Source organism: Dermochelys coriacea, chromosome 6, assembly GCF_009764565.3.
Source record: "Dermochelys coriacea isolate rDerCor1 chromosome 6, rDerCor1.pri.v4, whole genome shotgun sequence".
Lineage (NCBI taxonomy): Eukaryota > Metazoa > Chordata > Testudines > Dermochelyidae > Dermochelys > Dermochelys coriacea.
Window position 1 is genome coordinate 117,952,297 of NC_050073.1, and position 23,976 is coordinate 117,976,272.

A 23,976-nucleotide genomic window follows, 5' to 3' on the forward strand; every position below is an offset into this window, starting at 1 on the left:
CAATCTTTAGAAAATATTAATAAGTAAAGCAGTTGTTGTTCTTGCTTCATACCTGCACAGTGAGTTTAGGAGGGTCCTTTTTTTCTGATCTCATCTCTATTACTGCTATGTTGGGTTTCTTTAGCTTAGGTTGTGGTTTTGGAGGAGCTTGAAGAACAGAGGCGATCATTGTAACAGGGTGTGGTTTACCTATAATGACTCCAGCAGACTGTGGTGAGATGCCATTAATTTGCGTTTGACCTAAAGAAAGTTAGTCAAGAAACATAAAAATCTTTAATTTATTGATTAAACAGAATAAAGTTAAACTTAATTTAAATCCGAACATTTTTGTGAATTTTATAAAAATCAGATTAATTTTCTTCCCCACTGGTCAAAATCTAGTGCCTTATCAGTTACATTTAAATTTTTATGCATTTTTTCATATTAATTTTTTTAATCCTAGATGCTTGAGGATTTTCCTAATTGTTTTCTAGTAGTTCAATTGACTACAGTGCCACCTAGTGTTATGAAACAACAACTGCAGTCACCTGTACTACTCAAAAGCTTGAGTCATCGTAACGGACAGACATTTTTGTTCTTTGATCTACAGGATATGGGCTATATAAAATCAATACCTACATTACACAGTCTCCCCCTGCCTCCTTCTATCTGGAACTAGTAGGCCAGTTAGTCAAGATATGATTCAGGTTATAACATCCTGTGAGCTCTGACTGCAACCCCTCTTTTTTGTATATTTATTATCTTTAGGTGTCAGCTTAATATTAACCTCTGTCTATATAGTAACAGTACTCAGATGATATCTACTCTCAAGAGGAAACTATCTCAGTGATGATCAATATGCTCTAATCAACTTGGGACAATATTATTGAAACTGCTGGGCAGAAATGATCAATTTATATCTACTCTCTGTCATGCAGACTAAATTCCAGGGCCCAGAATTCATTCTCTGATCAACACTGGCTCCTCCTGTAGAGCCAACAGAGTTTCAGTGATGGGAAGAGTACCAGGAAGGAGGCTGCTGCAGTGCAAAATGCCAGCACTCTCTCCTTTGCCAGGATGTCATCAAAGGGGCAGCACAAGGTGTGAGTGGTGCTGGCTAGAAGTGGGCCTGGCTAAAAGAACCAGAGGATTCACAGATTCCCACCACAGCCTCTGCATGTTAAGCTTCTATGGAGTCCCATCAGAATTTAAAACTGCTCCACCATACCAGGGTCCCCAAAGGAAGGGCAGCTGTAAATCTCCATGGGCACAGAAGCCATCACCAATAGAGAGAGATAAGAGATGCTTCTCTCAGAAGCAGCAGGGATGAATCTGGCCCATACAACTCATTAGGTTTTTGGTTGTTCTTACCTAATGGAATAGCCATAGGAATTAGATGGCCTTCAAGTGGACCGGAGACATCAGGCATTTCTCTGCTAGGGCTGAACAGATACTGGCTTTCTTTAAGGGGTGCAGAAAGTGGCCGCTGCCTCTTAGGACTGATTATTACTTTCTGTGTGAAAGAGTTGGTTTGTGTTCTTGCTGACCTTACCTTAATACCTGAAATGAGAATCAACTAAATTATACATCTCTCACATGCATTCACACGATGTCATATACTAGTATAAAGCTGATGTAATACAAATTGTTTGATTGTGACAACTATGTATAACCGCTTTAAAAACAGAGACGGTATGACCAGCCATTGTTCTAATAAATAAAAAATGTTGAAAGTGATGAATACATTATATTCCTCAATACTGACAGCAGAAAGAAATTCTGTAAAGATACACCAAACTCACAACTTCCCCCACCAAAAATACCCGTTTTATGGCACCCCTCCCTGCCAATGAATTTTCTTCTATTTTTATTTTGCACAGCACTCAAACCAAGTGATCAGATAACTGAAACTGCTATTGAAACAGAGTAGGTTGACCTTCAAGGATTTATGAAAGAGAGAAAAGTAAATATAGGGCTGTATGTGAAACACCCTAAGGAATAAGGGAAATTCTATATACAACCCTGTATTTACTCAAAGAAAGCATCTCTCCTTCCATTTAAATAACATGTAACGAAAAAGCTTAAGTAGAAACTACCTCTAACATTGACTGAAAATAAATCACAACATAAAATGCCTAAGACCAATTAGAAAAAGAAACAACAGGTGTATACTATACATTGCTGGCTTTATTATCCAATGAACTACAGACTGACCCTGGCAGCACATGCCAATGCCCCTAGGCCTCACTGAACACTAACAAATATATAGCTGGAACCAGTGTGGCTCATCTCTGTGTTAATACGGTTAAAATAGTTATGAGAGTTACAAAAATGTGTTTAGTGTTTAGACTTTATGAAAGGCATTTAAATTGCTGCATGTATTAACCTCCACTTATAATACCTGTATGCTATGTTATAAGGTAATATTTAAGTGCTTTTCTTCGACTGTAAATCATCAGACAGGAGAGAAGCATTAACGAGTGTAAAATACTAGTTCCCAACAGGTGTTATATTTTGCCCAACAAAAGAAAACCCATCAACACCAAACTAAACATTGTGGAACATCAGAATTGCTTTCCTGGCCTCCATGCAAAGGAATTCTTCCCAACACCTGAATTTGCAAATCGAAGCAGAAGGGGAAAAGGAATAAAAGTCTCCACAAGGAGGAACTGTGGCTTGGTCTACCCTACCAACTTATGTCAGTATAACTACGTCGCTCAGGGTATGGAAAATCCACTTCGCTGAGCAACATAGTTATACTGATTTAATGCCCAGTGTAGACAGTGCTAAGTCAATGGGAGGGCTTCTTCCATCTACATAACTACCCGGGGAAATTGAGTACCTACATCGACAAGAGAAGTTCTCCATTGCAGCACTGTATGTGTAGACACATCCTGTATCTTTTATGTTGCTTGGTCCCTGAGGAGCAAGGATTACTAAGCATAAGCAAAAGATCGCCAGTGCTTGGCATGAATTAGCCCTAAAAGACATATAGCGCTTGTTTATTATAGAAGATTCTATTACCTTTTCAAAATTAAGAATGACTCACTTGTTTGCATATATGTTTACCTACTTTAACCTTCTAAATAACTTTCTTATTTCCTTTTCCTAGTTAATAAATCTTTTAATAGTTTACTATAGGACTGGCTACATATGTTGTCTTTGGTGTGAGAGCTAAGGTGCAACTGACCTGGGGTAAGTGACTGGTCCTTTGGGATTTGGTGTACCCTAATTATTATTGTGATTTTTGGTGTAAGGGAACATCTATCACAAAGGTCACCTTGCCTAGGTGACAAGATAGACAGGAGTACCCAAGGGGACCCTCTCTGACTCAATGTTAAGAATGTTATAAGAAAAGGAGTACTTGTGGCACCTTAGAGACTAACAAATTTATTAGAGCATAAGCTTTCGTGAGCTACAGCTCACTTCATCGGATGCATTTGGTGGAAAAAACAGAGGAGAGATTTATATACACACACACAGAGAACATGAAACAATGGGTTTATCATACACACTGTAAGGAGAGTGATCACTTAAGATAAGCCATCACCAGCAGCGGGGGGGGGAGAAAGGAGGAAAACCTTTCATGGTGACAAGCAAGGTAGGCTAATTCCAGCAGTTAACAAGAATATCAGAGGAACAGTGGGGGGGGGGGGGGGGGTGGGAGAAATACCATGGGGAAATAGTTTTACTTTGTGTAATGACTCATCCATTCCCAGTCTCTATTCAAGCCTAAGTTAATTGTATCCAGTTTGCAAATTAATTCCAATTCAGCAGTCTCTCGTTGGAGTCTGTTTTTGAAGCTTTTTTGTTGAAGTATAGCCACTCTTAGGTCTGTGATCGAGTGACCAGAGAGATTGAAGTGTTCTCCAACTGGTTTTTGAATGTTATAATTCTTGACGTCTGATTTGTGTCCATTCATTCTTTTACGTAGAGACTGTCCAGTTTGGCCAATGTACATGGCAGAGGGGCATTGCTGGCACATGATGGCATATATCACATTGGTAGATGCGCAGGTGAACGAGCCTCTGATAGTGTGGCTGATGTGATTAGGCCCTATGATGGTATCCCCTGAATAGATATGTGGACAGAGTTGACAACGGGCTTTGTTGCAAGGATAGGTTCCTGGGTTAGTGGTTCTGTTGTGTGGTGTGTGGTTGCTGGTGAGTATTTGCTTCAGATTGGGGGGCTGTCTGTAAGCAAGGACTGGTCTGTCTCCCAAGATCTGAGAGAGCGATGGCTCGTCCTTCAGGATAGGTTGTAGATCCTTGATGATGCGTTGGAGGGGTTTTAGTTGGGGGCTGAAGGTGATGGCTAGTGGCGTTCTGTTGTTTTCTTTGTTGGGCCTGTCCTGTAGTAGGTGACTTCTGGGTACTCTTCTGGCTCTGTCAATCTGTTTCTTCACTTCAGCAGGTGGGTACTGTAGTTGTAGGAAGTGAAGAAACAGATTGACAGAGCCAGAAGAGTACCCAGAAGTCACCTACTACAGGACAGGCCCAACAAAGAAAACAACAGAACGCCACTAGCCATCACCTTCAGCCCCCAACTAAAACCCCTCCAACGCATCATCAAGGATCTACAACCTATCCTGAAGGACGAGCCATCGCTCTCTCAGATCTTGGGAGACAGACCAGTCCTTGCTTACAGACAGCCCCCCAATCTGAAGCAAATACTCACCAGCAACCACACACCACACAACAGAACCACTAACCCAGGAACCTATCCTTGCAACAAAGCCCGTTGTCAACTCTGTCCACATATCTATTCAGGGGATACCATCATAGGGCCTAATCACATCAGCCACACTATCAGAGGCTCGTTCACCTGCGCATCTACCAATGTGATATATGCCATCATGTGCCAGCAATGCCCCTCTGCCATGTACATTGGCCAAACTGGACAGTCTCTACGTAAAAGAATGAATGGACACAAATCAGACGTCAAGAATTATAACATTCAAAAATCAGTTGGAGAACACTTCAATCTCTCTGGTCACTCGATCACAGACCTAAGAGTGGCTATACTTCAACAAAAAAGCTTCAAAAACAGACTCCAACGAGAGACTGCTGAATTGGAATTAATTTGCAAACTGGATACAATTAACTTAGGCTTGAATAGAGACTGGGAATGGATGAGTCATTACACAAAGTAAAACTATTTCCCCATAGTATTTCTCCCTCCCACCCCACCCCCCACTGTTCCTCTGATATTCTTGTTAACTGCTGGAATTAGCCTACCTGCTTGTCACCATGAAAGGTTTTCCTCCTTCCCCCCCCTGCTGTTGGTGATGGCTTATCTTAAGTGATCACTCTCCTTACAGTGTGTATGATAAACCCATTGTTTCATGTTCTCTGTGTGTGTGTATATAAATCTCTCCTCTGTTTTTTCCACCAAATGCATCCGATGAAGTGAGCTGTAGCTCACGAAAGCTTATGCTCTAATAAATTTGTTAGTCTCTAAGGTGCCACAAGTACTCCTTTTCTTTTTGCGAATACAGACTAACACGGCTGCTACTCTGAAAAGAATGTTATAGTGTCTGAGACATTTACACTAGATACTTGATTGATGAAATCTAAGTACAGAGCTCACCACCAATTTGGGGTTTGTGTCTTGCTTCTTAACTGTCCATCCTGAGCTTTTTCAACCACTGCAGCAGGACAAACTGTGAAAACTTCCCACTCATAAATATAAACACATCATCAACATGGGAAAACGGATTTGTCAATCCAGCTTTGAAAATGTATTCACAAACTAACCCTATTTAACAACATCTAAAAATCAAGTAGAGTGGAACATATATTGAGTACTGTATTTTTTGCTGCGCATACATAAAACTTCCTATGCAATATACATTCTGTGCAAAAAGTGTACGTTATTCCACATTAAACTTGAGAATTTAAACACAGATAAGGTTCTGCCAGAAGCTGGGACTGGACAACAGGGGATGGATCGCACAATAATTGCCCTGTTCTCTTCATTCGCTCTGATGCACTTGGCACTGGCCACCTCTCGGACGGCAGGATAGTGGGGCTAGACAAACCAATGGTCTGCCCCAGTATGGCCATTCTTATTGTTCTCACATAGCAACACTAGCCTGACCACACTAAACAATAATCTAAAATGTTATTGATATGTATACTCTTTATGATTTAAGGGAGAAATTCTGCTCTCAATTATACTAGTGTGAATCCAGGATAATTAATGAACTGAAGTTGCTCTAGATCCACACCAATATTAAAAAAGTAGCAGTATACAATAACAATAAACCACACATTAAATGGATTAAGAAGTGGCTAACTGACAGATCTCAAAAATTAGTTGTCAATGAGGAAACATCCTCAAATTGGGGAGTTTCCTAGTGGGTTCCACAAGAATAAGTAGCAGGCCCAACCTTATTAAAAATTTTCATTGATGATCCAAAAGAGCACATAAAACCACTGATGATAAATATTTGCAATGACACAAAGATTGGCAGAGTGGTAAATAACAATTAGGACTGAGCAGCAAACAGAGCAATCTGAATTTCTTGGTACATTCTCTGAACTAGATTTTCAAGTACTTTTAACTATTCCTTTCTCTTGAAAAGAAAAAAAAATCACTCAAATTTAGCAGAAACTGGATTTTTGATGAAACGTACATGTAAAACAGGATGCATTTAAAACTTAAGTTCTTTTTGAGTTACAATTATTCAAGCACAAAAAAATTATTCTTTAAAAAAAACAAAAGAAAAAACCTCCTTCACGCACTCAGATTACCCAAGAATAGATGGATTTCTCCACCCCCCAACTTCCTAGGAGAATTCTTGCACTGATATCAAGCATTATTCATGGAAGTTTAGTTGCAAAGGAAAACTGTTGAGCAAGTTACAAATGACTGAAAAGAGCATCTCAAAATGTCCATTTCAGCCTTAACTAGCAGCATCCTTATTGCAACACTAAATTTAACACAACTGATGTATGCTATTAGTGAAGAGGAGTCACTTTAATAAAATTAGATTTTCTTGACTATCAACAATAAGGCTAACTACTTTCAACGCTTCTGCGGTCTGTGTAACATGGTATGTAATCTCCAGGATCGGGAATCAAAAAGGATGTTGATAAATTGGACAGCGGTCAGAGAACAGCCACAAGAAAGATTAAAGTGATTAGAAAACATGCCTTATAGTGATAGACTCAAAGAGCTCAATCTATTTAGCTTAACAAAGAGAAAGTTAAAGGGTCACTTGATAACAGTCTACACGTATCTAGTCTATACCACTATATAGTCTCAATCAATGTAGTATATCAGCACCTCAGAAAAACATGAACAAATTATTCCCATTACCTATTGGAAAGTATTATTTCACCCATTTTACTAACAAGGAACTGAAGCACAGAGGATTTAAGCAACTTGCCCAAGGTCAACACAAGAAGTCTGTGGCAAAGACGGGTAATAAAATTAGGTATTTTAAGTACCAGTCAAGTACCATCCTACCTCAGGCTAAAACCTCGGTTGGAAAGCTTAGGACTAGATTAACTCTATGGAAACTATTTACGGTAAATTCTCATGAAATGACACAGTATATTCCCATCTTCTTCCCCCTTTTTCCCCTAAAGAGAAAATAAACACGTCTTACTTTATTTATTAACCAGATACAGAGAGATCAATGTAACTTGCACAGAGTTCCAACTACAGGATAACTACATTATTTTACTATAGTTTTATTACACCAGGTTGGTGGGACAAAGGGCTCAGCAGTCCCACAGTCCAGGTTGCACCCCAGGGATCCTGTCACAACAAGTCATTACTACTCTGATAACCACTAAATTGTTAATCATAATTACCATATGACATTTAAAGCACAGTGACTTATTTCCTAAACTGATCTATTTTTGCTTTAAAAAAACAGTGTCAGAATTACCCATCTTCATCCAGTCAATCTCTGTTTATACAGAGTATGGCATATTGACTCTCACTGTGGTTAATACACAAAAAGCTCTGTTACTAAACAGATATGGTTTCTATAAAACCCACCTTGACAAGTCACATAAGCAAATAAATGAAATGTTAAAACAATTAATGATGTGTACTCTCTACTCTTCCACCCCCAGATACACGCTTTATCCCTACCTCAAATCAGGTTTGCCACAAACCACACACTCTAGCCTTTAACTGCCTCCCAGCACCCTAACCAGTTACTCCTTCCAATCACACCAGACTCCAAATCAGTCTTCCCTTTTGCACACTATTTTCAGCACTATTTTCAGCACATTGAATATCCACACATTTACATTGAGAGAAGTTAATATAATCATTTGGTAATTCACATTCTCCCTCCAGAGTCTCCCATCGTGTCTTGTCTTCTATACTCCTCCTTATGCTTGCTCTCCCTTTCCTACTCTTCATATTCTTCCCCACTTCTTCTCCTATTTCTCTGGCTTCCTCCTACATTCCCCTACATGTCCGCTACACGTGTCCTCATTTTCCCCCTTCTGCACACCACATTCCCTTCCAACTCTCCTAGGTTTCCTTCCTGCTTCTCAGATTCCCATTGTTTCTGGATCCTCCCAGTGAAATCCCCTCTGCCTCCACACACCTTAAAGGGCAACTTAGTGTCACTTTCACTGGGAATGATTCAGGGGGATGCCCATATCTGCTAAACTTCCGCCTGCACAGACTATACAAAAACAGAGGTCTCCAGTAGCTTCAGTTGTATTAAGAATAATGGGGAATAGCAACCATTTTGATAGAGGGCAATTCTTTATGAGTTTCTTTGAGGGAGAACAGTCCCCAGGTTTTGCTAATGGAAAACTTTAAAGTTATGAAGAATAATGGCAAAAGTTAATCCTACCCATAATCCTAAAAGTTAGTCCTCATAGCAGATCTGCTCAGGATTCACCTCTCTGAAAGTATTTGTGAAATGAGACAATGTTTTTTAAAAGTAACCAGCTGATTAAAAAAGTTTGACTGCCACAGACAAATTTCAGCAACAACTTCAAACATTTTAATGTAGAAATGAAAAGATAACACATACAAACCACACAGACATTTCAAATGGCATAAGAACTAACACTATGTGCGAGATCAAACTAGCTAAAGACATAAAGGGTAACAAGAAAACATTCTACAAATAATTAGAAGCAAGAGGAAGACCAAGGACAGAGTAGGTCCGTTACTCAATGGGGCGGGGGGAATAACAACAGAAAATGTGGAAATGGCAGAGGTGCTTTAATGATGTCTTTGTTTCGGTTTTCACCAAGAAGGTTGGTGGTGACTGGATGTCTAACACAGTGAATTGCAGTGAAAATGAGGTAGGATAGGATCAGAAGAGGCTAAAATAGGGAAAAAACAGTTAAAAATTACTTGGACAAATTAGATGTCTTCACGTCCCCAGGGACTGTTGAAATGCATCCTAGAATACTCAAGGAGCTGACTGAGGAGATATCTGAGCCATTAGTGATTATATTTGAAAAGTCATGGAAGACAGGAGAGATAACAGAAGACTGGAAAAGGGCAAATAAGAGTGCCAATCTATAAAAAGGGAAAAGGGACAACCAGGAAAATTATAGACCAGTCAGCTTAACTTCTGTACCCAGAAAGATAACAGAGCAAATAATTATGCAATCAATTTCCAAACATCTAGAAGATAATAAGGTGATAAGTAACAGTCAGCATGGATTTGTCAAAAACAAATCACATCAAACCAACCGGATAGCTTTCTTTGACAGGGTAACAAGTCTTGTAGATGGAGGGAAGCGGTAAACATGGTATATCATGACTTTAGTAAAGCTTTTGATACTGTCTCGTATGACCTTCTCATAAACAAACTAGGGAAATGCAACCTAAATGGAGCTACTATAACAGGAGTGGCCAACCTGATCCTGAGAAGGAGCCAGAATTTAACAATGTACACTGCCAAAGAGCCACAGTAATATGTCAGCAGCCCCCCATCAGCTCCCCCGCTCTGCTCCCAGCACCTCCCACCCACCGGCGGTCCCACTGATCAGAACCTCCCCGCACCTCCTGATCAGCTGTTTTGTGGCATGCGGGAGGAGCAGGGGAGAGAGGGAAAAGGGGCAAGGGCACTGCAGGCTCAGGAGAGGGGGCGGGAAGGGGTGGAGTGGGGGCAGGGCCCTTGGCAGAGCCAGAGGTTGAGCAGTGAGCACCCCCTGGCACACTGGAAAGCTGGTGCCTAAAGCTCCAGCCCTGGAGTCGGTGCCTATACAAGGAGCCATGTTAACTTCTGAAGAGCCGCATGTGGCTCCGGAGCCACAGGTTGGCCACCCCTGTACTATAAGGAAGTACATAACTGGTTGGAAAACCATTCCCAGAGAGTAGTTATCAGTGGTTCACAGTCATGCTGGAAGGGCATAACGAGTGGGGTCCTGTAGGGATCAGTTCTGGGTCCGGTTCTGTTCAATATCTTCATCAATGATTTAGATAATGCCACAGAGAGTACACTTATAAAGTTTGTGGACAGTACCAAGCTGGAAGGGTTGCAAGGGCTTTGGAGGATAGGATTAAATTTCAAAATGATTTGGACAAACTGGAGAAATGGTCTGAAGTAAATAGGATGAAATTCAAGAAGCACAAATGCAAAGTACTCCACTTAAGAAAGAACAATCAATCAGTTGCGCACATACAAAATAAGAAAAGACAGCCTAGGAAGGAGTACTGCAGAAAGGGATCTGGGGGTCATAGTGGATCACAAGCTAAATTTGAGTCAACAGTGCAACACGAACATCATTCTAGGATGTATTAGCAGAAGTGCTGTAAGCAAGACATGAGAAGTAATTCTTCCACTCTACTCCGCGCCTCATCGGGAGTATTGTGTCCAGTCCTAGGCACCACATTTCAGAAAGGATGTGGACAAAGTGGAGAGAGTCCAGAGAAGAGCGACAATTTTTTTTTAAGAAAACATGACCTATGAGGGAGGATTGAAGAAATTGGGTTTGTTTAGTCTGGAAAAGAGAAGACTGAGAGGGGACACAACAGTTTTCAAGTACATAAAAGGTTGTTACAAGAAGGAGGAAGAAAAATTGTTTTTCTTAACCTCAGAGGACAGGACAAGAAGCAATCGGCTTAAATTGCAGCAAGGAAGGTTTAGGTTGGACGTTAGGAAAAACTTCCTGTCAGGGTGGTTAAGTATTGGAATAAATTGCCTAGGGAGGTTGTGGAATCTCCATCATTCGATATTTTTAAGAGCAGATTAGACAGGGATGGTCTAGATAATACTTAGTCCTGCCATGAGTGCAGGGGACTGGACTAGATGACCTCTTGAGGTCCCTTCTAGTTCTATGATTTCACACTTAAAGGCTACCTACATGTATAGAAAAACAGAATTGTAAACCCCATTTTTAATGCAACTCTAACTATGGAGATATGACAAGTGTAATAATTCAACTATATATTTCTTAAAACACAGTGAAAGCGTATATTGAACTGATCATGGATCGCTAATCTGTCATAAAAAATGAGAGTTTTGAAAGAGATGGGATCTAAAGTTTGATACAGTAACAAAAAAAAATACTTTCAGAGTATTACGTGCATGTTAAGAAGAGAGACTATAAGCAGAAGGCTGAAGATGAATTTCCATTACAAGCATGAATATCATAGCTATGCCAGTAGTAATATAACTTGTTGATTTTACAACATGTACTGGGGATGAATTTCAGAAAGGTTGGCTCTCAAATAATGAGGGGAAAAAGAGAACGGTTATCACAAACACTAAAGCTTAACTTGAAGAGTGTGCCTGCTGTAAACAAGCAACTGAATCTGCTATAAGGAATTTGAAAAGAAAAACCTGAAAGAAAGCACCTAATGGGAAGTGATGACTGACACACCTGTTTATAATTTAAACATTTATATCAAAGGATTACTTACCCCTAACACACTCTATAACTTTTGGTCTTTGAGGTTTGGATTTGGGAGATGGAGAGTTGAACCTGAGATATGGTGCTTTTTTAAGCTTGCTGCGGTGGCCCTGGTAAATTGGTTTCCCATATACCTGGGACAGATACTCTTCATTCTGTTCCACTGCACTTGCTTTCAGAGGTCCCTGCACAAAAGAAAAGTCATTTCTAAATTCTCCATATGTGAAGAACTAAATGTGTAATTATTGCTACACATTTTTTTCCAGCAGTTTTACATTTTGTGAAGTATTATGGACAAATAAAATACAGAAATGAAACAGTGTTAGATGAACTGTAAATCTTGGCTTTCTTTTGTTTTGTTTTTACTTCCTGTCATAAATACAAAGGGAAGAGTAACCATCTTTCTGTATACAGTGCTATAAAATCCCTCCTGGCCAGAGGCAACATCCTTTTACCTGTAAGGGGTTAAGAAGCTCAGCTAACCTAGCTAGCACCTGACCCAAAGGACCAATAAGGGAACAAGGTACTTTCAAATCTTGGAGGGGGAAAGGCTTTTTTTTGTGCTCTTTCTTTATATGTTTGTTCTCTCTTGAGAGAGGCCAGAAAGAAATCCATCTTCTCCAAACCATCCTAATCCAAGTCTACAATATTGCAACCAGTATAGATAAACCAGGCAAGGCGGATTAGTTTATCTTTTGTTTTATGTGAATTTTCCCCGTGTTAAGAGGGAGGTTTATTCCTGTTTTCTGTAACTTTAAGGTTTTGCCCAGAGGGGGAGCCTCTGTATTTTGAATCTGAATACCCTGTAAAGTATTTTCCATCCTGATTTTACAGAGGTGATTCTTTTACCTTTTCTTTAATTAAAATTCTTCTTTTAAGAACCCGATTGATTTTTCATTGTTCTTAAGATCCAAGGGTTTGGGTCTGTGTTCACCTGTACAAATTGGTGAGGATTATTATCAAGCCTTCCCCAGGAAAGGGGGTGTAGGGCTTGGGGGGATATTTTGGGGAAAAAGACGTCTCCAAATGGTCTCTTTCCCTGTTCTTTGTTTAACACGCTTGGTGGTGGCAGCATACTGTTCCAGGCTAAGGCAAAGTTTGTACCTTGGGGAAGTTTTTAACCTAAGATGGTAAGAATAAGCTTAGGGGGTCTTTCATGCGGGTCCCCACATCTGTACCCTACAGTTCAGAGTGGGGAAGGAACCCTGACACTTCCTAGGTAATCTGATAAATTAGTTGTCATTATGCATAACAACTTTTGCATCAATCAGCATCAAGTACACAATCAACTTTACCTTTTTATACCCTGTTACGTATTATTTATTAAGTGCCAATTAGCTATGTACTCTACAAGCATAAAAATAAAGCCAGTCCTCACAATAGAAACCCAAAGGAGGGAGCCATTTTATTTTAAATTTGCATTTATGGTAATATTAATTATATATGAAGTAATGTACATTCAAACAACCGTTTAAACAAACCCTACAAATCCTGTGCCTTATAGCATAATTGTCCAGAATTAAATGTGCAGTATTCCAGATGCTACCCAACTAGCACTGTGTGTAGAGGAATATTTGCCTTACATGTGAACATTTTAATTACTGTCAATCATAAAGCAGGACACTGACAGTTCCAATTCAGTTCTCTTCTGGAAACTGAAGTAGGACCGTCATTACCAGAAGGAACTCCATATAATAAACAAAACCCTTTACCTCTGCTCTTCCTTCTGTCTTCAGCAAAGTTTCAGAAACTGAATAACTTCTCAAGCTCTGCCTTCTAAAATTATCCTCTGACTGCTTCTGAGAAGGCTTAGCAGCAGATAAATACTTCTTTGTTAAGGATCCTTGGGTTTTTTGAGTTTTTGCTCTAATTTCTTTGTTGGTCTTCATATCCCTGGTATTCTGTGTTCTCTTGATCCATGGAGTCTTTGGATCTTTTTGATTATATTGTGTTTGTTCATAATCACTTTTTGCCATTTCTGCCTAAAGATAAAATGGAAACATAGTCAAACGAGATTTTATCTTCCAGTCTATCAGGAGAGGCTGGGGACAACTTTGAAGTTCTGACAAATGGTTTGCTTTTTATGTTAAACAGTAACTGTGATGTAGTGATTTTTAATAAGCTAAACAAGTTTTAAAATAGTTGTGAATATTTTGTTGTTAAGCTACAAATTGGCCTTATAGTCTCCTGATGTTTTCATATTGAGAGTGAACAATATTTCTTAAAAGTCTACATTTTAAAAAACCATAATTGTGTCTTACAATGTGAGAAACTTTAACTTATATATTTTCTTCCAGTCATACCTGAATTTCCACACTGATTGCTTTAATCCACTCATCTACCGTCTTTCTGATACGAATCTCCTCCAGTACATTTCTGAAACACAAAGAAGAAAGAGCTATGTTAGGTCAATGTTTCTCAAACTGTGATGAGTTAGTTCCTGAGAATGTAGTGACCTGTTCTGAGGGAGGCTTTAAAAAGCACTGGGAAAATAAGATTATTACTTACCTACAATTCTTGATCTCTGAAGATACTGGATGTATTCATACTACTTTTCCACACCTGCACCTGTGCTTCTAGTACATCATTGTTGGAAACTCCCACAGTTCTATACCCTAGCACCATTAACATGCCTCACAAGCAGGTGCCATGCACTTACTCTCATGAGATGGTATAGCAGCCCCTATTGCCTCATATGTTCCTTTTTTGAACAAAAGGTGAAAAGCAAAAGAGAATGAAAAACATACTCCCAATTTGGTGGGGGAGAGTGAGCAGATGAGTATTTAAAAGACAGGTAAGTCTTTTTTTCCAAAAAGGAATTATTATGGATTCCCATTACCAGCAAATCTTTACAAAAGAGAGACTAGTTTTATTCAAGACAGCAAAGAGATGAGAGTTCAATTACCACCAAAATATATTTTGCAAATATAATTTTATGTAAGCAACTGATAAAATATCTGGAACAAAAACTATAGAGACATCCTAAAAAAACCAAGGTGTGAGAAAGATTGGTTGCTCACAACATGGAAACAGGTTCTGTAACACAAATGGTCAAAATCAGATTCATGTCACAAGACAGAGAGCAAGCAATAGTGCACTGAGAAAGCATGCGGAGTATTCTCTGTGATAGCTTTGCTAATCTGAACAGAAAATAAATATACCTGGGTTGTTATGCTGGTGCACATCATTGTACTATCTGCACAAAGGCTGGCAACAATTTTAGACATATATTGACTGAATGAGCCCCAACAGGACCTTGACATTGTGAACCTACTACAAGGAGTAACAATAACAAAAACAATCAGACAAATGTTTAAACCCTGGCTGGTCTGGAGACAATCTGATCTACTTTACTAGTATCATATGAAACATGAAGTTAAGGCCTTAAGTGTGCTCTACAAAACAACCCCCTGAAAAGCTTTTCATGCTGAGCTTATGACATTTGGTTCAGTTGACCTAGACCTCTTTTTAAATCCCGTGGAGAAGAGAGGGGAAAGATTAACAGAAAACCTTTGCCTCTTGGTGTGACACTGGTAAAACAAGTGCCAGCTATAGCCAAGACCGCAGGTGTTAGCTAAGAACTGACAAACTATAGCTGGAAACCAAACCAACTCACCTGTATGTTAGTTTTGTTCAAAATAGGTATTATAAGAATGTATTCCGTGTTTAGACTCTACGACATGATTGTAAGCAAGTTGTTGCATGCATTAATCTCATTTGTAATGTCTGCTTTCCATGCTATAAGGAAATTTGTAACTTTTGCTTTGTAACTTCAAAAATATTTGCTCTGAACTTGTGAGGCGTGGCACGGGAATCATCTCCCATCCCCCCGGCCATTCAGGATGCCTCTCAAGTTTAAACCGGCGATTAAGGAACATCACAATACAAAGGATTGGTGAATGGCCTTATCAGACCTTGGAAATACTACCTATAAAGGAGCTCATCTCATGGACTGGAAGGCTAAATGTAACAGATAAAACAGCAAGAAAAATGTTAATCTCTTTGCTGTTTAAACTCTCACAAGGCCAGAGACACTAAAAGGCAGAGATCTCCAAGGGTTACCACCGAGTCCACCCTGAAAGACATTTTGAATGGACAGATCACTACATCTCTGTCATCTTTAGGAAACACAGATGTTAACTCACTTGTGTGTATATCCTTGCTTGCTTTAACTCATTTCTTTTTCCTCACTAATAAATCTTTAGTCAATTTACTATAAGATTGGCTACAAGCATGGTCTTCGGTGTGGTCTTTACAAATTGATCTGGGGTAAGCGAATGGTCTCTTGGGACTGGGAGCAACCTGAATATTTTGTGGTCTTTGGCATAAGTGACCATTTATCATCGACTGGAGGGCCTAACGGACTGTATGTGACTCCATTATAGTGATCCAGAAGTTCAAATTTGTTTCTGGGCTTGTGAAACTAATTACAGAACACACCACCAGTTTGGGGTGTCTGCCCTGTTTCTGACAGTCTGCCCTGAAGTAAGCTCTCATAGTCGTGAGTTTTTACTACCTCAGAAAGCACAGGGACCCTGTGGTTTGGAGGCTTGGCCTAAAACCCAGCTAGGACAAGCTGCACTGCCATGCCAGAAAAGGAACAAGTATCAGTTTTCCTTCCAAAAACTTCTCTAAATTTCTCAACGCATTTTTAACCCTCCCTTAGTTAAAAGACTTAGTTTGACTGGAAAAAATAAGCTAAGAGATTCTAGAAGGAAAAGCAGAAACTCAAAACTTGCCCCATCCTGCCTACGTAAGGAAAACTGAAATTGTGATGCTGATAAGAAACTTAAATTCACCTGGACTGACCAAAAGAACCCCTGAAATTTCATCATTTGTCACATTTGAACAGGCAAGAACAAAACTGCATCATACTAGAGAATGGCTATACGTACTTAGAAATGAAAGAAGGAGCATATTTCCAGGAAGACTAAGTAATGAAGCAAGGGGATGTGTTTAATGAAATAAAAATATTTTATACTGCTGATAGAGCAAAAACAAATTTAAAAGCCAAAGCCTGCTATAATCTGAATATTCCTAAAAAGTTACAGGTGTTAAACTGATGAAGAGTCTTCTAGATGAGAACGGTATGCAGTGGTGTTGTGGCCGTGTTGGTCCCAGGATATTACAGAGACAAGGCTGAGGTAATATCTTTTATTGGACCAACTTCTGCTGGTGAGAGAGACAAGCTTTCAAGCCACACAGAACTCTTCAGGAGGAGAAGAGCTGTGTGTGGCTTCTCTTTGTTAAGATAAATAAATTGAGCTCTTTTAGGCTATCACTATAAGGCATGTCTTCTAATCCTTTAATCATTCTCATGGCTCTTCTCTGAGCCCTCTCCAATTTTTCAATATCTTTCTTGAATTGTGGGCACCAGAACTGGACACAATATTCCAGCAGCAGTTACACCAGTGCCACAAGCAGAGGTAAAATAGCCTCGGTATTCCTACTCAAGATTCCCGTTTATGCATCCAAGGATTGCATTAGCTCCTTTTGGCCACAGCATCACCCTGGGAGTTCACGTTCAGCTAATTATGCACCCTGACCCCAAAATCTTTTTTAGAGTCACTGCCTCCCAGAATAGAGTCCACCATCCTACATTTTTCCTAGACGTATACATTTAAGTTAAGCCATATTAAAACACATATTGTTTGCTTAAGGCCAGCATTCCAAGTTATCCAGATCACCCTATATCAGTGACATTTTCGCTATTTACCACTCCCCCAATTTTTATGTTGTCTGCACATTTTATTAGCGTTTATGTTTTCACTGATAAAAATGTTAAATATGTAGGACCAAGAACTGATCCCTGCAGGACCCCATTAGAACCATACAGCTGTATGATGATTACCCCATTTACAAGTACATTTTGAGACTTATCAGTTAGCCAGTTTTTAATCCACTTAATGTATGCCATGTTAATTTTATAGCTTTCCAGTTTTTAATAATCAAAATGTCAGCCTTACAAGTCAAATGCCTTACAGAATTCTAAGTATATTACATCAACACTATTATCTTTATCAACCAAATTGTAATCTCATCAAAAATATATATCAAGTTACTTTGACAGGATCTAGTTTCCATAAACCCATGTTGAATGTCATTAATTATATCATCTTCCTTTAATTCTTTATTAATCATATCCTGTATCAGACACTGTATTATCTTGCCTAGGGTTAACCTCAGAATGACAAGCCTATAATTAAAAGAGTCATCCCTCTTAGCCTTTTAAAATATCATCACTACATAAGCTTTCTTCCAGTCTTCTGGAACTTCCCCAGTGATCCAAGACTTGCAGAAAATCAACATTAGCAATCCAGTGAGTTCCTCAGTCAGCTCCTTTAAAACTCTTGGATGCAAGTTATCTGGATTTGCCGATTTTAAAATGTCTCACTTCAGTAGCTGCTGTTTAACATCCTTCCAAGATACCAGCAGAATACAAAGAGTGTTGCCATCATCATTATATACGACTACGTCATCTGTTTTTTCCCAAATACAGATTGAACATGTGACATTCTATACCTTGGGGGAGCGTCCTGTAACCCCCATATTCCTCATTTATATACAATTGTGATTGCATATAAAGCAGGCCATGTGAAGTATTTGGGGAAAGGGTATGATTTGCTGAAAGTCACTGTTCTATCTAAATATGTATATCATTAATGCATATGAAGTTATGAGAATTGTGTTGTATGGCTGTCACTAAAATATGCTGTGGGTTTGGGAAGCACCCAGATACTAGCTCTCCACAGACAATGCCAAGGAAAGTAACGAACACCCGGCGGGTGTCAAACAACCATTAACAGCCATTGTCCAGCAAGGGAGCTACAATTCAATGACTTACCTGCATAAGGTCACACCAGAGGAATTGCTCAACCCTGCCTGGGGACTCAGCAATGCCCACCAGACATGCCTGGACTTGTGCTCTCCAGGCACATGGACTAAGAGTATAAAACAAAACACAGTAGCCCCACGCTTGGTCTTTCTCCTTCTCCCAACTATGCTGGAAACAACAACAAGGACACTCTGAAGACTCCAGCAGAGGGGACTGGCCCAGGTTTCAAGGGCGAAACCTGTGTACTATGCACTGCAGTATCCAGTGGGGTGAGAAAAACTGCTTAATCTAGATGTTGCCCAGTCTAATAGGGTTGAGAGTTTAGACAGCATGCTTATATATTTTATTTTATTTTGGTAACCACTCTGATTTTTTGTCTATCACTTATAATCACTTAAAATCTATCTTTTGTAGTCAATAAATTTGTTATACTGTTTATCTTTATCAGTGAGTTTGCCCGAAGTATGTGGTAAATCTGCTCAGGTTTGCAAAGGGTAGTATATATCCACTTTCCATTCATGAAGTGGTGAACCAATTAATAAATTTCAACTGCTCGTCTTGAGCAGTGCAAGATGGTATATTCCTGAGGTACAGTGCTGGGAGCTGGGCGGGATTTGGCTGGTGCCTTTCTCTGTGTGATTCACGAGTGGCTCTGGGAGCATTCATGCAACCTAGAGGGGTGTAGGGCTCCACATGCTGTTGCACTGACTGATAACAGGGCCTGGAGGGGCTTGCTGCTTGTCACTAGCAAAGCATTGTGAGAGACAGCCCAGGCTGAAGAGAGTTAAGGGGGCACAGTGGTCCCAAAGTCCGAGGCTGCTCCCCAGGGATCCTGTCACAAAACACTTCTATCTTTTCTACATTATTATTCCTCATTCTACTATTTCCATTTAGTTGTGGACTAATGCCATTGCTGGCATTTTTTTCCCCCTTGTGTATTTAACCCCTTTATTTTCCTGAACTCTGCCGGCCACAGATGTTATATGATAATATAACACAGATAATATATGTCCCTTTGCTTCCTTTATGAATTTTCTACAATCCCTAGCTTCTGATTTATATTCATTACTATCAACTTCCCCTTTTTTCCATATATTATTTTATTTTGTATAGCTGCCTTCACTTCTGCTCTAAACCAGGTCCATACTTTTTAACTAGTAATATGAGTAGAGTAGAGTGGGTAGCAGCATAGAAGATTAAATGAAATTCCCACCTGTTCGTAGTCAAAGCATTAATAAAAGTATATATGGCATCTCCATCTTTTGCACGAATAATGGCTTCCAAATTTTCTTCAAGGACTTTTTTGTTGTTTTGTACACCTCTTAAAATCCTTTCAGCATCCTTCAACACGGATTTTGGTACTTTAACTGTCTGAAGAATAGATGGCTTGGAGACCTGAGGACATTCAGCAAAACTAGGTGCAACAACAGGGTTTGTCGGCTAAAATTTAAGAAAAACAATTATTATTTTAACATACTAAATCATTTTTCTAAAAAGAGAGATCGGTGTCTTGCAATGGTAGGGCCTATAGTTAAACAAATGGAAGGAGATCTGAAACTTGTCAAACACTGAAGTATAATATACCACGTCTGAGGCACAATGCTGATAAAATATGAAAGCAATATAGCATGTGAAAAAGATGAAACCATTAAATCTAAAGAGTAGAAATCACATGTTAATCTCTCTGTACAACAGCATTAAAGCATAATTAATTTTAAAAGAATAGGGATTAAATTCTGCCTCCAGATAAAGGCACATAACTCCCACTGAAATCAATCTGTCCTAAGGAACACCAGGTAACATAGCACTACATGACTCAATAGCACTATATGCCACTGATGTTTACTTCTTTATAAGAAATACTGAAAAAATATTAAAAGCCATTTAGTTTGCAAAACATTTCACCAAGTTGAAAAGAAAATTAGTAATTAAACCACTAAGTATGAACACAAAGGACACCAACGCACAAGAACACAGAGATTGGAGCAATTATGGGCCTCATACTCTTGTCTGGAACTACACAAAAGATGACGTTTGATCTCCAAGAAAAGAGGTGGGGAAGAGACGCAGGCAGATAACAATGCTCTTCTGGACATGCTAATGACCAGCTAAAGTGCCCCAGGCACTAGAAACTTATGTTGACTCAAGTTATGTTGGCATCTAGCTGCGGCAGTTAATACATCGCTTGTGCGTCTGCATACTTGGCTCCTTGTATCAGTGGTGCACATAATACTCCTGGGGTAATTCAGTGCCAAAACAAACAAAAATTCTGCATACAATATTTGAAAATTCTGCATATTTTATTTTTCATAATAACACAATAATCATGCCAGTTTCAATTATTTTGGTAATTTATTTCAAAGACTCTCTCAGCATGTATGTCTGTAACAATACAGACAAAAAAAAAAAGATTCTGGTAATTTTTTTTTGACCAATGGATTCCTTACTAAGCATATTAATACAGAATGTTGTGTAATTCATTTAAATTACAACACAGAACTGCATTTCCTGCACCTGTCAGAAGCAGTGCAAAGGCTTGGGGGAGTCCGGGATGACAGGGGAGTTGAGGGAGAGGGAAGGAGCCTCGGAGTGAACCCTGTATGGTGTTGGAAGTGGGTGGGGTTTTACTTGCAGGTGGGGGGGGGGGATTGTTAGGGTGTTGGGAAGCCTCCCACATACAGACCCTGGCTGATCCCAAGCTTCTCCCATTCAGTCAGGCATGTCTTCCCCTGTCCTCATGGCTCTCTGCAGCCTCCCTTCCCCACCACAGGCTCAACGTTGTCACCCCACTAGCTCCTGAGCTCATGCTCCAGTTTATCCCCCCCACTAGCTATTCTGAACCCCAGTCTGTGAACCTAGCAGCCCTGTGTGCACCACTCTGTCCTAACCTGGCTCTGTGGGTAGGGTACTGTGATGAACTTCTACTCCTGGGGGAATTCTGCAGCATTGGGCATAGAATTTTGTATTTTCCCGCATAAAATACATTTTGCTTAAGAAGTGCTGCAGTTCTGCCTTTTGCCCACAAGAGGTCGTTGTGGTGCTAGAACAGTGGGCATGAACGTAGTTGGCTGTTCTGGCACCATAGCGGCCTCTGGTGGGCAAAAGGCGGAACCGCAGCACTTAAGCAAAATGCTTTTTATGCGGAAAAATACAAAATTATGCAAGACAGAGGAATTCTGCGCATCTGCAGATGCGTAGAATTCCCACAGAGTAACATACTCACCAGCAGTGTTTGTATTGGTGCAGAGCACAGTGCACCATGGGTAGTTATCCCACTTTGCAACTCGCCACTGTCCAACACACTGTCTTTTGGGAAGTTTTGGCAATGCATCATGGGGTCAAAATGAATTGTGTAGAGGTGACTGGGAGCATGGAGTCAACTTCCCAGTTTACAACTGTCTCCACCCCATAATGTTATTTATATCTAATAATTTTCATGTCTTTTTTTCAAAAATCCCTCAAACCCATGTGGCCCTCCTTGCTGTCCGCCATCTCAGACAGAAGCATGAATCCTGCACAGTTCTGTACTACTGTCATGACCATTGCAAGCACAGGGTGCACAATCTTGGCATATTTGCAGAGCTACAAGAAGAACTGAATGAGTGGGGAACATGACGATTGCTTGGAAGACAGATTGGAAGTCTCTTGCTTGACAACACAAAAGAGAGACCAATGGTTCAGTAAATGGGGCTTGATACTGCTTGGGGAGAAATGGGTATACTACAAATTATCTATCACCTTTATGTAAATTTTAATTTAAGAACAAAAGCCAAGGTTAAAATATGTGCTCAATAAAACATCTGAAACTAGTGAAAAGGTGCAACATCAGGAATTTAGCTTTGATGTATTTATATACACAAAGCACAAAACAGTTATCACCTTAGCAGTCTGCCTGATATAGAGTTGGGGGGCAGCATTTATAATCTGTTTTCCCAAGTATATTTCATTAAAACAGAATATCAAAAGTCACAGAACTACTCAAATCATACTTTGGGCTACTTGCTCTGAATGCAACAGACACCTTTTGAAAAAGATGAAGATAAAGGAAGAAACAAAGTTTCTATAAATTAAATTTAAAAATTCCCACTATACCTTAACAAAATCATTCATGTCTGATTTCCATGCCTTTGCTTCCTGGAGGGGGAAAAAAAAAAAAAAAAAAAAGACAGAAAAAGGTCCTTTGAAACTTCAACCATAAGTATCTATCAGAATTAAATTTAGTATTTAAAAGTTAGGGGAATAAAAAGTCTAGGTAAAATAGGTTGCATGATGTCTCAGCATGCTTCTCTTGGACAAGAGGAGCATCCTCAAGCACAACTCCATTTCCTTCATCTCACCTATCTGTCTATGGTACTTATGTGGCCCCCATTACCAGCGTATCTGAGCACCTCACAATATTTAATGTCTTTATCTTCACAACACCCCCATTAAGTAGAGGAGAGCTATTTATTCCCATTTTATAAATGGGGAACTGAGGCACAGAAAGGCAAAGTGATTTTCCCAAGGTCAGCCTGTCTGTGGCAAAGCGGAGAATTGAACCTGGGTCTCCCAAGTCCTAGGGTTGTGCCCTAACTACGGGACCATGCTTTCTTGTCTCAGACTTTCTATTTGTCTACATTTTCTAAGCTGGAATCATGTTTGAGCCCAAACTCTTCTTTTCCTCCAAATCTACCTACCACCGGCTTCTCAACACTGCCTATTCCCCACTCCCCCCAACTACCTCAACTACACCTCTGCTAAAATTCTCTTCTTTCTAAACTGTTAAGCTGATTTGCTACAAACACTACACAGAGGAAGCCTGAAGGGTATCTGTGTGTGTCTTTGCTTCTTCCACTAACTAAATAGAGGAGATTCTTTCACCCCTTGCCCTTGTTTAACCTGCCATCCCTTTCTCCTCTTTGGTCCTTTTAAAGCAAGTGCTCCAATATTTCTAAAGTACTGCGAGAGTAGAGTTAGTCTACTCTGTTCCACAGATAATGCTGTCACCATTAGCTCAGACCTTCCGATACTGATGTAGCTCCAAAGCCGTAGCACTATAGATATAGCACTAGATATTTTTTTCCATTTAAGACATCTTAGCTCTGTACAGCCACTAAATTGTTTCATCTAGGTTTCATAAATAAAATATTAACTATACATAAATAGCTAAAGCGCTTTCATTTTTAAAATCCAGTGACTAATCTTCACTGCTGCCAGCAGAGACCCATTTCAGTAAAAGGGACTAGCTCAGCAGCAGAAGAAACATGCAAATAACAGCGCCCCAGGTAGCACTTTGGAAATTGGACTATTTTACTGTAATAAACAGCTGAC

The 23,976-nt window shown here is 39.7% G+C and overlaps 1 protein-coding gene across 6 annotated transcripts in view; it reads right to left on the minus strand.

Moving 5' to 3' along the window:
* KIAA0586 (KIAA0586 ortholog) overlaps positions 1 to 23,976 on the minus strand; it is a 133,902-nt gene that overhangs the window by 79,074 nt on the left and 30,852 nt on the right. For all 6 annotated transcript variants that reach the window (XM_043516007.1, XM_043516006.1, XM_038405118.2 and 3 more), the window contains 7 exons: positions 22,759 to 22,800; positions 19,880 to 20,106; positions 14,135 to 14,207; positions 13,544 to 13,813; positions 11,842 to 12,016; positions 1,351 to 1,539; positions 53 to 240 (listed from right to left, as the gene is read on the minus strand). In XM_043516007.1, the coding sequence (XP_043371942.1) occupies positions 53 to 240; positions 1,351 to 1,539; positions 11,842 to 12,016; positions 13,544 to 13,813; positions 14,135 to 14,207; positions 19,880 to 20,106; positions 22,759 to 22,800 (1,164 nt within the window). The remainder of the gene's footprint in view (positions 1 to 52; positions 241 to 1,350; positions 1,540 to 11,841; positions 12,017 to 13,543; positions 13,814 to 14,134; positions 14,208 to 19,879; positions 20,107 to 22,758; positions 22,801 to 23,976) is intronic.